This window comes from Octopus bimaculoides, chromosome 9 (genome assembly GCF_046866305.1).
Source record: "Octopus bimaculoides isolate indiv1 chromosome 9, ASM4686630v1, whole genome shotgun sequence".
In the NCBI taxonomy this organism is placed as follows: domain Eukaryota; kingdom Metazoa; phylum Mollusca; class Cephalopoda; order Octopoda; family Octopodidae; genus Octopus; species Octopus bimaculoides.
Window position 1 is genome coordinate 77,394,567 of NC_142936.1, and position 17,500 is coordinate 77,412,066.

The 17,500-nt window shown below is 37.3% G+C and overlaps 1 protein-coding gene across 1 annotated transcript in view; it reads right to left on the reverse strand.

The window, feature by feature from the left end:
• LOC106868257 (uncharacterized) overlaps window positions 1-17,500 on the reverse strand; it is a 228,182-nt gene that overhangs the window by 147,819 nt on the left and 62,863 nt on the right. The window contains exons 2-4 of the mRNA XM_089358208.1: window positions 15,452-15,479; window positions 5,880-5,961; window positions 2,928-3,022 (exon numbers count right to left, since the gene is read on the reverse strand). Of these exons, the coding sequence (XP_089214334.1) occupies window positions 2,928-3,022; window positions 5,880-5,961; window positions 15,452-15,479 (205 nt within the window). The remainder of the gene's footprint in view (window positions 1-2,927; window positions 3,023-5,879; window positions 5,962-15,451; window positions 15,480-17,500) is intronic.

Here is a 17,500-nt window from a genome sequence, read left to right on the forward strand (position 1 = left end):
TGCAGTTTTTGTTAATATAATAAATGCATACGCACATAGGTGGACACATACGCACAAATCATATATTCACATGAAATATACGTACACACGACAGCAGTTTACTCAGACATACCTGGAAACAGGACGACAAAGTTGATATGTTAACAGTAAGGTGTTTGGCGCCACAAAACTAAAAATAATAGCTTTGATATTTGTAAGCATGGTTAAATAAATTCTATTTATAATTTTTAAATATGTTACAGAACATTGGTACGTACCACTTTTCGTGAGTATTATTAATAAAGCATGAGTTGGAGGCGACAATAGAGTGACGCCGTTCATGTTTTACAGCGCTCTACCCTTTCATAGCTCGGAGTTCGAAATGCCTTTATCTATTATCTATTGCAGGCTCGGACGCGCAATGGCCCAGTGGTTAGGACCGCGGACTCGCGGTCATAGGATCGCGGTTTCGATTCCCAGACCGGGCGTGGTGAGTGCTTATTGAACGAAAACACCTAAAGCTCCACGAGGCTCCGGCAGGGGATGGAGGCGAACCCTTGCTGTACTCTTTCACCACAACTTTTTCTCACTCTTACTTCCTGTTTCTGTTGTGCCTGTAATTCAAAGGGTCAGCCTTGTCACACCGTGTCACGCTGAATACCCCCGAGAACTACGTTAAGGGTACACGTGTCTGTGGAGTGCTCAGCCACTTGCACGTTAATTTCACGTGCAGGCTGTTCCGTTGATCGGATCAACTGGAACCCTCGACGTCGTAAGCGACGGAGTGCCAACAAAAATTGCAGGTTCATGATCTAAGTAACTGTGATAATATCCAGTAGATGTCGTTGTAGTCAATATGCATGACGGCCAAGAAGAATGAAATTGTCTGTGTTTAGGGCACAACCCTAGAAATCAAACTTATTGTTACCTACAAATTCTCTTGTGTTGCCTTATAGTGGTTGCCGGATCAGACACTCATCGGTTTATTTGGGCTTGCTCAATACCAGTAATATGCTGGAGTTTAATTCAGTCGATAAGACTATCTTCTTCAGCACAGGAGCACAGCATAGACAGAACAGTGTTGATGGTAGAAACTTTAGAGTGTTAGGGCGTAATGCAGAGAGAAAGTGAGAGAGAGATGGAAAAGAGACAGAAGAAAGAGGGTAAGGAAGTCGCCGAGAGAGAAAGAGAGAGAAAGAGAGAGAGAGAGAAGGGGAGATAGATTGATAGAAAGGGTGGGAGAGAGACGTAGATAGAGGGAGAGAGAGAGTAAGAGGGATGCATATCTCTCTTTTATAAGAAAAAGGAAGGTTAAACGACTTCTGCCGTACTTTTAACAGCGTCAACGTTTTTGGCGATGCATCAGAAATCTCTACCGAAAAATGCCAACCTAGCAATTACACACACACACACACACACACACACACACACACACACACACACACACACATACACACACAAAGAGACACAGACACACACACATACTGATGCACACACAAATTAAATGTAGAAGGACAAAAGCAAGTGACAGTCGAAATATTAATTATAGCCTATGGTTAGAAATACAAGCGAGTAGGCAATCTTTTTGTATGTGGAAGTTAGACAAATTATTTATATCATTTATTTTTATTTAGCAAATCAAATGATGTCCAGTAAATCCTGTTTAACTCTATTCTCTCAACCCCAGTCCTCACTGAAATCTATTCAAACATGGATTAGTAACACTGTCACGCTATATTCCCGCTATAGCGTTAATAGTTTAAACGTCAACTCTACCGGATTCCCGGTGTGTGTGTGTGTGTGTGTGTGTGTGTGTGTGTGTGTGTGTGTGTGTATGTGTGTGTGTGTTGGCACTCCGTCGCTTCCGATGTCGAGGGTTCCAGTTGATCCGATCAACGGAACAGCCTGCTCGTGAAATTAAAGTGCAAGTGGCTGAGCACTCCACAGACACGTGTACCCTTAACGTAATTCTCGGGGATATTCAGCGTGACACAGTGTGACAAGGCTGACCCTTTGAATCACAGGCACAACAGGAAGTAAGAGTGAGAGAAAGTTGTGGTGGAAGAGTACAGCAGGGTTCGTCACCATCCCCTGCCGGAGCCTCGTGAAGCTTTTTAGGTGTTTTCGCTCAATAAACACTCACAACGCCCGGTCTGGGAATCGAAACCGCGATCCTATGACCGCGTGTCCGCTGCCCTAATCACTGGGCCATTGCGCCACCACTCCCGGATTCTCGGTAAAGCGGCAATAAACAACGCACATAGAAAAATAAGACGCGCTGATTCTGTCCATTAATTTGCCTGCAGTCTCTTGAGTTGTATATCTAACAATTTATATTTTTGCTCGGGAGCCCAAGTGGCGGTAAAGTGAGACACATGGGCCCAGTTCTAAGAAGGTTAAGGAACCCGTTGTATTCCTTGAGATGTTCTATGTAGCTCACTTTGTAATACTGTTTTTGTTTGGGTAAGTGCAAAGCATAATCTTTCTTCACGATCAGCGCCGCCTCCTGGAGCGTAGGTGTTTCTGGTGGTCCTTCCTATTGTAAGTAGATTTAAAATGGCCGAATGAATATGATAATCATTTTGCAACCAAGAAGTTTCAGGTTTGATTCCACTGCGCGGCATCCTAGGCAAGTGTCTTTTACCATAGCCTCGGGTCAGCCCAAGCTTTGTGATAGACGGAAACTGTGCAGAAGCCCGTCAGATGGATTGTATTTGTGATTCAAAGATCCAACATTATCATGCATCGTGTCATGCAACTTCTGTTAAGAAATGCGTTAAGGATACCCTTGGTCCTGGAATGCTAAGCCACCAAGGGCTAATTCACCAAGCAAGTAAGTCAATTAATCAAAAAGTATAATCTTCATCGTCGAAATAACGGAGATCCATTATTGTTACTCACTCACATAGAACCCCCCCCCCAGCAATATTAAGTGAATGTTTACTTACCGATCCAATATTCATCATGTCCTTTTTTTTTGACTGCTGCTGATATGTCCATATTTGTCCAGTAATCATCTATCGTTACCAAATTGGAATGGAGGCTACAAACATTGAAGAAATGCATGAAAATAATACTCGTAATTACAACAAATTTCTGATTCAGAAATGCACATACAAATATACATACATACATACATACATACATACATACAGACAGACAGACAGACAGACAGAGATTTGATATAATGATTTGGGATAGAGAAGAGAAACAGATAGAGAAGTGTACAGTTGTGGAAATTAGCTGCCAAGTGGATGTTAAAATAAAGCTGAAGATGAGTAAAAAAAAGAATACCTACGTTGAACTATTGAGAAATGTGCAGTTACTCTTTCCAGATAACAAGTTAAGGTTTATACCTGTAATTATTGGGACCCAGGGATATTTAACACGCTGCCTAAATACCAATTTTGAGAAATTAGGCTTTTCAAAATTAGAAAGGAGAAAGCTAATTCGAAGACTACAGATACAAGCAATCATTGGAACTGTAAAAATCTGTAAAACTTTCCAGAAGTTTATCATTTAAGTATATATAAGGATGTCTACATATGCAATTATATGTATGAGAAGACATATATGAAACAAAACATACAAATGTGCACGTATACATACATACATACATACATGCATGCATGCACACATACATACATACATGCATACGTTTATACATACATACATACATACATACATACATACATACATACATATACTGTTGTTGATGTTGAAACTGCAATAGAGCCTTGGGCCTAGGTTAGAAAGCGGCTCTTTCACGGTGATTACTTCATCTTTGCAGATGTTTGCCGTTTCGCCACGTACCCCCATCAACCATCATCAGTTCTAAACGTCTGTCCATGGCCCCTTAGGTGGCTTTTAAGTCCAGCATTAGATTTGCTCGGTCTGCAGCAAACATGACAGACAAAAGATGTGCCCTGTATTGGAGTTATTGGGTCAGCTTGTGGGATGTCATCCTTATGTACCCTCATATACCTTTTAAGACTAGATATTGATTTGCAGATCTTTTTGCACACCACAAATGTTGCCTCACCTAGTATTGGAGGGATAGAACTGCATACAGTTGGCTTTTTATGTGATTTTAAATGAGTGATGTACCCAGATTTAGAGAGCAGTAAACGACCACACACCTCACAAATCCAGCTCACTGTGTTCTTATTGATAGTCATACTGTGGCCTTTTCGAAGCTAGCATGAATAAGACGTCTCTCTTCAAACATTCTGCAGCCTTCCTTCACATCCTCTCCATTTACCTCCACTTTAAAGCAAGCGCTTCTCAGTTCTGATCTTGAAGCTGAAGATCTTTAAGGTTGTTTTTTATGTAATCCTTATATCTTTTTCTTGGTTTGTGCTGAGGGTGTTTCCCAGTGTGCAATCGAATGTAACATACTTGGTTTGGGAGTCTTTCCTCATTCATGCACACAACATGGCCTACCCAATGCATTTAAGAGGATATTATGGTAGATTCAATGCTCGTGAATCTATAAGGATTTGTGCCTCAAGTAATTTCTGTTGCCATTTGATGTTTAGGATTCTTCTTAAACACTTTTGGTTAAAGAGTTCAAGCAAATCAAGGTGCTTACAATGTACTGTCCATGTTTCCAAAGTGTACAACAGAGCACTTAGAATGCAGGCCTTTTACACACTCATCTTGGTCTTGATATTGATGACATGATCTGCCCACACTTTCTTTTCAAGTTTTCCAAAGGCTACAGAGACCTTCTGAATGCACAGGTGTATTTCTGCATCCAGAGAACCACCCAGGTAAACAAAAAGTGTCAACCACACCCAACCTAGTTCCATGCACCATTATATTTGGTTCGCTATATGCTTCCCCTAGTGATGGGGTGAACATTACCTTGGTATTTTTTAAATTAATTTCCATGCCAAAGGCATTACAAGATGCTGCAAAACAATCCATATATATATATATAAGTTCCTTTCCGAGGCATGCAGAATCACAGGGGCCGGTTTCCCGGTTTCCATGGCGTATAAACTCCCCACCTGGATAGGACGCCAGTCTGTCACAGGGTTACTCATTTTTGCCAACTTAGTGGACTGGAGCAACGTGAAATGAAGTGTTTTGCTCAAGAACACAACGCGTCGCCCGGTTCAGGAATCTTGTGACAATGAATCCAACACCCTAACAACTAATCCACGCGCCTCCACACACACACAGACGCGCTCTCTCTCACACTCTCTCTCACACTCTCTCTCACACTCTCTCTCACACTCTCTCTCACACTCTCTCTCCCTCTCTCTCCCTCTCTCCCTCTCTCTCCCTCTCTCCCCCCCTCTCTCTCTCCCCCTCTCTCTCTCCCTCTCTCTGTCCATCCCTCTCTCCCTCTCTCCCTCTCTCCCTCTCTCCCCCTCTCTCCCCTCTCTCCCTCTCTCGCTCCCTCTCTCCCTCACCCCCCTCTCTCTCAAATACACCCCCCACGCGTTCATATTTTGCTTAGGCATAGCGAGATAAATAACCTGGTGTAGAACTCAATATACGTAAGGTCCAGAACACAATGTTATATGAGTATAGATTGGTAATAAAAACCGAGACGACATCAGAAAAATCAAATGTTACGTAATGAACTTCGTTAGCTTACAGCTGTTTCTGCTATAATAAGATGTGTTGTTTGTCGCCCCACACTTCTTGACTACCGGTGTTGGTTTACATTCACTGAAACCTAACGCTTCTGAATAAGAGCCAGGCTTAAGAAATAAATACTGGGATCGATTTGTTTGACTAAAGTTTTCAAAGTGGTGCCCCGCCATCATTGCAGTCCAATAATTCAAACAAGCAAAAGATAATTCATCCAACTGAAACAAACAATATATTAGTTGGGGAGACATTGTTAGTGACAATATACACATGGCTACAATTAACGTCTATGTTACCTTTTACATGAGTCATCAGCCAAGTCCCATGGCATTTGCTTTTCAACGATATGGTAACACATATATCCAATGTTGAACCATTCTGTAAATAGAAACAAAGAATGAAAGACATTAGAATCTTGTATTGTAAATGCTGTGGAATTTTTTTATAGAGGCAAAATGGCTCACTACTTTGAAAACAGAAATAAAATGAAGGCATATTGTTTCGTCTGTATAGAATGGGTAGGAGTATAGAATGGGAAGGAAAAGTTCAGAGGACTATTACCTGCCGCTGGTGAGCATCTTATCTAAATGGAGTTTCACCTCTCATCCGCTTAGTATCATATGGGTCCATCGAGAAACACCTACGTGGTCGCTCGACATTCTACGAATAGCAATCAATATTATACAACAGCAGACTAACACACACACACACATACACACACATGTATGTATGTATGTATGCATGTATTCATGTATGTATATATATATATATATATATATATATATATATATATTCTTTTTTTTATGTATGTATATATATATATATATATATACATTCTTTTTTTTATTCGTTTTACTTGTTTCAGTCATTTGACTGCGTCCATGCTGGGGCACCGCCTTTAGTCGAGCAAGTCGACGGCAGAACATATTCTTTGTTAGCCTTGTACTTATTCTATCGGTTTATTTTTGCTGGACCGCTAAGTTACGGGGACTTAAACACACCACCATCGGTTGTCAAGCGATGTTGGGGAAACGAAGGGACACACAAACACACACACACACACACACACACACACACACACACACACACACGCACACACACACACACACACACACACACACACACACACACATGTTTATACACGACGGGCTTCTTTCAGTTTCCGTCCATCAAATCCACTCGCAAAGCTTTGGTCGGCCCAAGGCTATAGAAGAAGCCACTTGCCCAAGGTGCCACACAGTGGGACTAAACCCGGAACCATGTGGTTGGTAAGCAAGCAACTTACCACACAGTCACTCCTGCGCCCATATATAAATATCTTTTATCTTTATCTTTCTTAGTTGTTTGTTATTAGACTGCGGCCATGCTGGGGCACCGTCTTGAAGAGTTTAGTCGAACAAATCAGCCTCGATACATTTGTTCTGTTTTTTAAAAGTTTGGTACTTATTCTATCATTCTGCTTCTGAGGAATTGCCAAGTTAGGGTGACGTAAACAAACCAATAGCGGTTGTTAAGTGGTGTTGGGGCGCAACCACAAACACACACACAAACGCACAAACAAACAAACACACTCACACACATAAACACAAGCACACTCATACACACACATACATATACAAACGCACAAACACACATACACACACAAGCACACACAAACACACAAATGCATACACACACAAACACACATACACACCCACAAACACAAACACAGAGAGATACACACATACACAAACATACTGACACACACACATACACGCGCACACACACACACATACACACAAATACACGTATATCTATATAAGACGGTTTTCTATCAATGTGTGTATCTGTGGATTTTTGTTTGATATTTTCCATTGAAACTAAATAGACTGATTTCGCTGATATGAGCTCTAGCAGCTGCGTTACAAATTTCAGAAGTAGGGCTGTTGTGTATTTCAACCGTTTAATCAATGCATATTTTTATTAATACGTCAGTTAGCCCTATTAAAACTCTCTGAAGCACATACTCAAATATGCTGTTCGTCATTGATGTCATTAGGTAATATCTATTTAGCACAGTAATAATTAAAACTCATAACTGCTGGTCTTGAGTTAAAATTTGAAATCAATATTGATATTTAATACATCAGTTTCAACAAGGCCAACTGTTTTGTCTTAGTCCGCAACCACTAGTGGCAAAGTTTCATATAGAAAACCTGTTTCTGGAGCACCTTAACAAAACGTGCTAATGGCTAAACTGCCGCTATTCATTATAGTTTGAAGTAAGAAGAAAAATTAGCTTGACAGTGTAAATAAATTTGTTTCAATATCAGATATTTTAGTATCAATTTATCCAACACGTTCCATGTTGAACAGTTTTGCGTTTGCGTGTGTTTTCCCCATCAAATGCAAGCCATTTTCCTTTAAGAAATGTGTGTTCGTGACTACAGAATTTGTATTTTAGAATTTTCATTTTGTTCAGGTAAAAGTATCGGATCTTGTTCAAAACGGGGGCACCAGTATTTTCTTAACGAAACACTTTGAAACTTGGGACACTGGTAGAATGTGTCATATAAAACATCTTTTTCTCTTAGTCTTCTTAACTAAAAAACGTACATCGCAAGTTATTTCATGTTAAAGTTGTCGTATTTCTGTAATTTCAACCAATGACTGACGTCCATTCAGCCGTAAAAATTAAGTGCTGACTACGTAAACAAACGAATCTCGGCGGTGATAAAATTATTATTTCCTTGTCAAAAAATGGCTGAAGCATATTGGCAGTAGCTAATAAACCTTTCTATTATAGGCACAAGGCATGGTTTTTGAGGGAAGGAGCAAGTCAATTAGGGTTAGGGTTAGGGTTAGGGAAAACGAACACACGTGTGTTGCCTCTGCAAAATGTCTGAAGTAATGGAGATTAAATACGCTTTACACCGCTTAAAGTGCCAAAGGAGTAACTTGTAAACAGCTGAATACTTGTCAGTGATTGGTTGAAATTATCGAAATAAGACAATTTTTTACATGAAATAAATCCGAATACAAAAATTTTTTTCTGTTCTATAACACAAAATAGATAAGTATACAAAGTTTGAAAGTCTTTCGGTACCAAAAACACTACATAAAACATTAATGAAAACTGGTGCCCCCGTTTTGAACAAGATCCAAAGTATCGGCAACCTTGATGTAATGATCGATTTTTTAAATTCGATCTCTTTTTTCTGTTGTTTGAGGTCCACACAGGTATTAACCGACATATTTCTCAATTGCAGCTGTCTCGTCATTTTTGATCAATAGGAAGTATGATTCACGCTCTCACTGCGTCAATAAATTTACAATATCTTCAATTGTCACGAAAACTATTTATAAACATTGTAATGAACTCAGAGACATAAACCCGGTTCTGCAATGAGCGACTTCGTTTTAGGTCCTACATTACTCATTATCACTTTTGGTATTTTGCAGAACACATGTTCTCCGGTTGTTTCGGATGAACCATTAGTGACATCTTCAGGACAGCTTCAATATTGTCTCTGAGAAAAAGTCCGTTGCCTCCATCTCAATACCATGTTCATCATCATTTCTTGGAAAGATTACGTATTGCTTCATAGAACTAAAATAATCCCGTAAAGATGAAAGCCAAATTCTACACCGCTGGAAGTTGAACAAAAAATGAACATAAAATGAAGATGAAGACAGAATGCTGATAAGCATTTTGTCTGGCACGGTAATGATTCTGCCAGATTGCCAACTTGTATTAAATATTAACATTGGCTTCAAATTTTGTCACAAGGTCAGCAATTTCGGGCGAGAATGAAGTCAGTTACATCGACCCCATCGTTCAATTGGTATTTTATTTTATCTATAACGAAAGGATAAAAGGCAAAAATCGACCTCAACGGAATTTGAACTCAGAACAGAATTAAATCAAAAGGAAATATGCATGTCATATTTTGAATCTTGGAAGCTACCAATTCATATTTTTTCCCAATAGTTATTCAGTTATGAAAAAGGATTGAATAAAGTATATTAGAGGCTTTTCCTGACTTAGTGTTCAGAGTATTCGGTTCAAGGTCGTGAGTTCGGTTCGCGGTGGCGCTTTATGTTCTTGCGCAAGAGACTTTATTTAACATTGCACCAGTTCACTCAGCTTACAGTCGTGCCCAAAATTTTGGAACATTTTTTTAGAAATTAAAATTGTTATGCCAAAATACAATTCGATTCAAATATATACAACGTATATATTTGGGCATTTAAAATAAAGTCTAATTTTCACACCTATAAAAAGTCTAATTTTCACACCTATAAAAAGTCTAATTTTCACACCTATGTTCCAAACTTTTGGTCAAGTAATAATATATTACAAATTAAAATGGCGGCGAGCTGGCAGAAACGTTAGCACGCCGGGTGAAATGCTTAGCAGTATTTCGTTTGCTGTTACGTTCTGAGTTCAAATTCCGCCGAGGTCAACTTTGCCTTTCATCCTTTCGGGGCCGATTAAACAAGTACCAGCTACGCACTGGAGTCGATGTAATCGACTTAATCCCTTTGTCTGTTCTTGCTTGTCCCTTCTATGTTTAGCTCCCTGTGGGCAATAAAGAAATACATGTCTTACAAATTAAATATAACTTACGGCATTTAATATAAAGATTCTAATTTTCAGATCTACGTTCCAATCTTTTGGCCACGGCTGTACAAAGATGAGTTGTAACTAATTCAAACGACTAGTCTTGTTACACTCTGTGTCATGTTGAATCTTCCCGAGAACTACATTAAAGGTACACGTATCTGTGGCGTGCCCAGCTGCTTGCACGTTAATTTCACGAGCAGGCTGTTCTGTTCATCGGATCATGTGGAACACTCGTCGCCATAATCCACTGAGTGTCAGTTATCAGGTGTAGCAAGTGGGCGTACTCTATTGTTGATATTGGACACCTGAGTTATACACTTCGGTGGTAATTATAAAGAAAGCATTATTCACAAAATTCCTTGTGACTCATATTCAAGCCTAATATCAAATCTGCTTATCATTCAAAAGCTGGAAGGAAATTTTTTGCGAAATTCTCTCTTTGAGGTTCTTCCTATCAAATTCATATCGATGATAACTTCCTGAAATCACTACCATTAATACTGCTATTGGTTTGCTGAGAGGTAGACACGGAAACCTTATTGATTAAAAACTGCAAGAACCTTGGGTGATATAAAGAATAAAATAATCCGATGTTATATCTTTCGGTACAATTACCAAGGAGGAATTGAACCTGAACATCAAGGTTATACTGAATCGATTAAGAGAAACTAGAATGAATTTTAACTGAGACAATTGTATTTTTAATGGTGAGATAATTTTGTTTTGGGTATATTCCATTTCAACGGAACGTGTTTCTCCAGAACGCCGTTTGGTCCCCAAAATGTTAAATGTGCATTTCGCCTTTAATAAAAGGCTCGGCAAAGTGACTGTACCTGGAACTGTACGGTTGCGAAAAGAACTTCTTAACCACGCAGTCACATCACTGTCCACTGTCGTAATGTTGATGATAAAGTTATACACTGGATAGGAACTGACTTGTTGCATCTTGATCAACTAGCTTCTTAAACGCTGTGTAATTTGCTATCGGACAAAATCATTTCCACAATAAAGAAGTAAATGTCGGGAGTAAGTGCTTTAATGCTGTAAGTCAAAATAAGCATGCTAAGCTTACGTTAATTCTGGAAAATGTTATCACTTTGAAAGCGCGTTTTTGTCGTTACGCTAGAAATATATAAATAAATCATTGCGTATTCCAGACGATATCGATTGAGAAAATACTGTTGCTTATAGTTGCTTGAAGTTTGGTTTATAGCAATTTCCATGATATTATAAACTAGTAGATGAATGTTCTAAATGTGCAGATATGACTTTCAAAACAGACTTCATTTGGGTCATTAAGTGTTAGAATCTCTAGACTCATATCTCTCTCTCTCTCTCTCTCTCTCTCTCTCTCTCTCTCTCTCTCTCTCTGTATATATATATATATATATATATATATATATATATATATATAGTGAGAATTTACAAAAAAAAAACAACAAAAGACGAAGACAGGCGTGTAAACAACAAACAGATGTATTAGTTTAACACACGGGAAGTGAGAAAGTCTTTTACGTTTCGAGCCTACGCTCTTCGACAGAAAGGAACACAGAAATAAACAGGGAAAGAAAATAGAAAAAGGTTTAGTGACTAGCGATCTATAGATATATATATAGTCAACAGATGAGATCCGGAGATGCTCAATGTAGAAAACACTTCCTAGCGCTCAAATGATTTGGGTAAAGAGTGGCTATAAGAGGAATCTAGGCGAGCTGATAAGGAGATAATGATGCAGATAAACAAATAAAACCGCTTGAGCTAGATAAATAAAATAGACATACATGTATACAAGTAAATAGAGAAAAAACAAAGACTGAAAATATTCTGACGATGATCATTCAAGTATAAATGTATAGTTGTTCATATATTAACAGAGCAGACTTACACAGAGTACAGAGACACAGAAAAGTAAGGGGAGAAGGTATGGTGTTACAGATCTGACAGCTGTTTCTGGGAACTCGGAATTACTCCATACTATTGGCTGATGTAGTTCGCAAAAAGCCAAAGATATGCAACCAGTAGTGGAAGGTTATAAACGTTAAGTAAATCCGGCTTCTGTCTTCAGGGTGGAGAAATAGGTATTTAGGTTAAATATCTAAACTGATGATCTTTGTTAGCGTTACTCAACTTACCTAAACACTTGTCATGCTCCTCTTTACTTGATCTACATACAACATCATTATGAATATAACTAAATGCTACATTCACATAATTAACAGTAATTATGATAGTAATTATTCTTTGGCTAGCAGTTACAGCTTCATCCCAAAAGACATTTTACGAAATTGAAATAAATTATACATTAGTTTCAAAAGCTTCAAAGGATCGATCAATAATATGCAATGGGACTTGACAATAAGCTTGTTATATGTCCAACTTAAAAATTTATAATGTTTAGGTGTAATTTAACGAAGTTGAAAATTAAAGAAAGAAACATTCATCCGAAGGAAGGAGTTCGTTAAAAGTTTGGGAACATCCTATAGCCATTTTTAATGTCTTTGTATTTCTCACAAGCAAAATCTCGCCATGACATGAAGAAATACTGCCTTCTTTTATCGTTTCTTTTTAATACGCAATTAGTTTTCTTTTTTAAAAATATATTTTCAGTATAAAATCGACTATAAGTAGCAAAAGCTTTACAATCTTTATCAAAACCCCTACAAATTTGTGCGGGAGAAATAAGCATAATTGTTTGACCGAAAATAATTGTGAATAGTTAAAATACTAAATGTAATGTCGACATTTTTCCGAAGACACCAAAGATTCTACTCCAACGGTGAACGCATACAACAATCCTTTCATCCGTATATATAAAAGGCAGGATGTGTGTGTGTGTGTGTGTGTACGTGAATGTAATTTATGCACGTCCACAAATTAGCACGCATGTCGCTCCAATTTTCGGGGGACATTCGTCATGACCCTAGCTGCATTTTCGTCAACTTATTTTCCACAGAGGTACCAGCGAATAGCAGTAAAAATAAATTTTCAACCAAACATTTTAACAATTTTCAAGTCGGAGAAAACCATCATTGTTTACAACAGGAGTTAAGTCCCCTTCTAGCACGTTTTTAAGACTTTTGTTGTTTTTTTTCCATCGATGAAAAAAGTGTTTTGTTGATATACGGGCAACACACGCACACACGTACGAACATGTATGCGTACAAAAAAAATGTATGAAATTGGTGTACATACGCGTGTGTGTGTGTGTGTGTGTGTGTGTGTGTGTGTGTGTGTGTGTGTGTGTGTGTGTGTGTGTGTGTTGCCCATATATATATATATATATATATATATATATACACATATACTTAATACTTAGTTGTGATCTGAACATAACCGCTTCTGACACAGAGAATCGGGAGCCCTTTTGGGCATTCTATTTTCGTTGTTCGAAGGGTTCCCAACTCATGGGCAAAGAGGGGTCAGATGATGAGGATGGTGCTTTCAAAAGGCTGGCATGAGTAACCTGATCACCTCTGCCGATCAAACTCCCAATTTATGCGCTCCTGTCGCGAAACTGATTCTGCCCAAATTTGACGTCGATGTTACTTAGTTTGGTCTGAAATAACGAACTTGATTAGTTTAATAATCCCAACTTAATCCCGGGCAAAGCCGGGCTATACTGCTAGTATTATTATAAATAGTAATCAAGAATATCATCGTAAAAAGAAAAAAAAGAAAAAACTAATAACATTTTGGGATGTCGAAAAGCCAATTTCATATTAATGACAAAAGCGGTGTTAATAACATTTCTTTTTTGTATTTCCTGAAGCACTTAAAGCCTCAACATTTTTCTTTAGTGTAGTTACTGGAAGTGACTTTTGAATAGAATCTGAAACCGCTATAAACGTAAGAATGGCACTTGCTGACTTATTATTATTATTAGATTGGTATATTTATGACGCATGACCCTTTTTTTCCACATGAATGACAAAGGTTGTTTGGTAGGATAATCTTGCTGGTTATGAATCTTACTTGTCAGATGATGTTATGGAGGCTTCCATAGTGGAATATGTTGTTGAACGTAGATTATATAGCTAATAGCATTCATCTTAGCCAATTCGTTGTTGTCGTCGTCGTCGTCATCATCATCATCAACAACATATTGTTAATGGTATTGTTGCCATTGTCGTCGTCATAGTCAATGTCGTTGTCGGCGTCATCGATAACTAAGAGACTAGAATTTTTGGTGTCTTCGGAAAAAATATCGTCAATATGATTACTGAGAGAAAAGCTATGTACTCCTAACGTCTTCTTTAATTTTTATCCCAGTTACCAACGAGTACAAATTTGACTATTCCGATTTTAAATTATGAATATCTGAGTCTTTTTGTATAGAACAAATTGTATAGCAACATAAATAATAAAAACTATATTCCATTTTAACATCTAATCTCCTCCATTACATAAATATGAATGAATTTGTTGAACTGTGTTTAACAAGTTAAATCATATACTTATATATATATATATATATATATATATATATATATATATATATATATATATATATATATATATACATATATATATATATATATATACATATATATATATATATATGCATGAGAAAAAAGTAGTCGTCTTCTGTTTCGTTTGAACAGTCTGTGTTGCCATTCAGCTTTTCTTTTATACGAATGTAACCAACCACCCGCTCGACTGTTCATTTTTTAGGAAAAATGAGGTGCGGTAAGTGCCCCTGCAAAAGGTTTCTCACATCATTTATGGAGGGAGAGAAAGAGATAGATAAGAATCGAACCAAGTACTTGATGCATTATGTCTCAAAGCCGAAAGGATGAAAGGTAGAGTAGGCGTCGGCTTGATTTGTAAGAAAATCTGTTTGAGTCTCTTATAACTCCGCCATTTTATTTTAGTTGATTTAACGGTTTGATTTTTAATTAACAATTATGAAAAGAGTCATACGTATTCTTATATACAAAAAACTATTTTTAGTTGTAATGTGAAACAATTTGCATGTTAAATGAACAGATTTACTTGAAGGTGGAGATACACATTTAACCAGTACACTTCCAGGGTGTTAAAACCGTAATATGAGTCTAATTAAAGGAAGAAATATTTTGTCATATTAAATCAATTTATGGATTATATTTCGTGCTACGTAGTTTTCCTTCTACGCTATTCTTTGTTTTTTAAATTTTTTTATAAGTTCTGTAAATAAAGAGACGAAAATTCTAAACGTAATAAAACTAAAATAGACAAACAGTACTTTCAACAAGATATATCAAACAACAAAAGGTTACTCACTGTCTGGACACTTGAATTCAATATCACTCTGTTAAGAGAAAAAAAAAGTCGAGTTAGAAACTTTCTGAGAGTTTTCTGAGGATATGTTATAGTGTGGGGAATGCAGAGGTAAGTCATTAAACTAACAGACTACTAGGTGAAACCTCAGCAGTTCATAAACAGTTACCTGATATCATGTTTTACCTTAACAGAAATGAAAATGGCTTCAAAATAGAGTAGAAAATAAGTTTTGGTATTATTTTATGTACATCCAGCATGATTAGGATGTGTTGGTCAGTATAGAATCTCGATTTATTAATGTCTTGCATTGAAATCCCATATTACAAACGACACGATTCGTCTTCTCCCTTAGACGAAAACGATCACACTTACAAAGAATATAAAAATACATGTATAAAATCTAAAGTCGTTGAATTTCCGAATTGGAAGGCCAAGCTAACAGACGTATTTCTTTCTTGTTCTTTTAATACTTTCGAAAAGGGATATTTTATCTGAAATATCAGTACTGATTAAATACTTCTGCTGTAGCAATCCAACATCTTTGTCATTGTTCTTAGCGTGATTTAATGTCCAATCTTCTATAACAAGTTGATTTTCTGCACACTCTGCGATACTGCAAGTTCACTACAATATTCTTCAGTAATGAAGTTGTTTATTTTAAGTAAGAGAAGGATTCTAAAGTTTCGGACAGGACACCTTGTTGTCATTTATGACCTGAATTCCACCTTCAAGATGACGTTAAAGTGTGCACCAGGAGATCAGGGCGCTTCAATGAACTCGTCGTACCTGCTAGAAATAGCAATACAAATTGACGTCACATTACATCAATTCTCTTACAAAGGAGGATAAACTGGACAAAGTTGTCGAATACACGTGCATATGTATATATGTATGTATGTATGTATGTATGTATGTATATACATTTATTTATATATATGTATATATATAGATATACATATATGCATATTTGTGAAAGAGGACGACAAACATCAAGGCATAACAAGCATCTCAAGTCATATACGTTATTATTCTTAAATTAGTTAAATTAGGCCTCAACTAATTTAAGAATGATAATGTACATGACTTGAGATGCTTGTTATGCCTTGACATTTGGTGTCCTCTTTCACAAATATATATCTGCTAAATCGGAAACCTAAAACAGTTCCATAGCTTCCATCTCAGTTACGAGCTTGGAACCCTGATAATCCATTAGAGCACTTACTTTACGTACCTATTCGTTTAGATCACCGGTGAACTAAACCCCCATATTCTGTATATACATATACTTACATGCACACACAAACACACACACACATATATATATATATACATGCATATACATACATATATGGAGAGTGTATGGATCCTCACAATGGAGTTTCATCACACAATTATGACTTCACCTAGGCAGTTATAAAATGTCGTTTATCAATTGAACCAAACTAAACTATCTAAAAAAACTCCCTAAATTTGAACATGTAAAATTAAATATAGAACTAACAATAGGATCCTCTTCTTAGCTAGAACACCAATAAATGAACAAATAAATGAATTAAGAAAAAACGAAATTGAAATACGATTATTGAGAATTAAATATCTGATCTCTTTGTTTTTTGTTATACGGAAAGTGAAGGAAAAATGTCTGCAGCATAAAGATAGTTTTTCGCCTCGTACACGCTTCCTTGCCGTCTCGTCCTTCTATAGCATTCTCGTCATAGCTGTTTGCAGAATTCAGCATAGCAACAGTAAAGATATATGGGTTTTATATTGAAAATGTCCATTTTCATGCCCATACTTGTTAATGCTGGATGTGTGTGCATATATATATATATATATAAATATGTGTGTGTGTGTGTGGGGGGGGGGTCTGTGTGTGCGTATGTGTTTGTATACTCATATATATATATATATTCTTATCGCGCACACCCGCATAATATGCATATAAACATGCACACACACACACACACACACACACACAGACACCGTCACACACACAGACCCCCCCCCACACACATGCACACATACATAGTGAAACCTTGCGAGATGTGG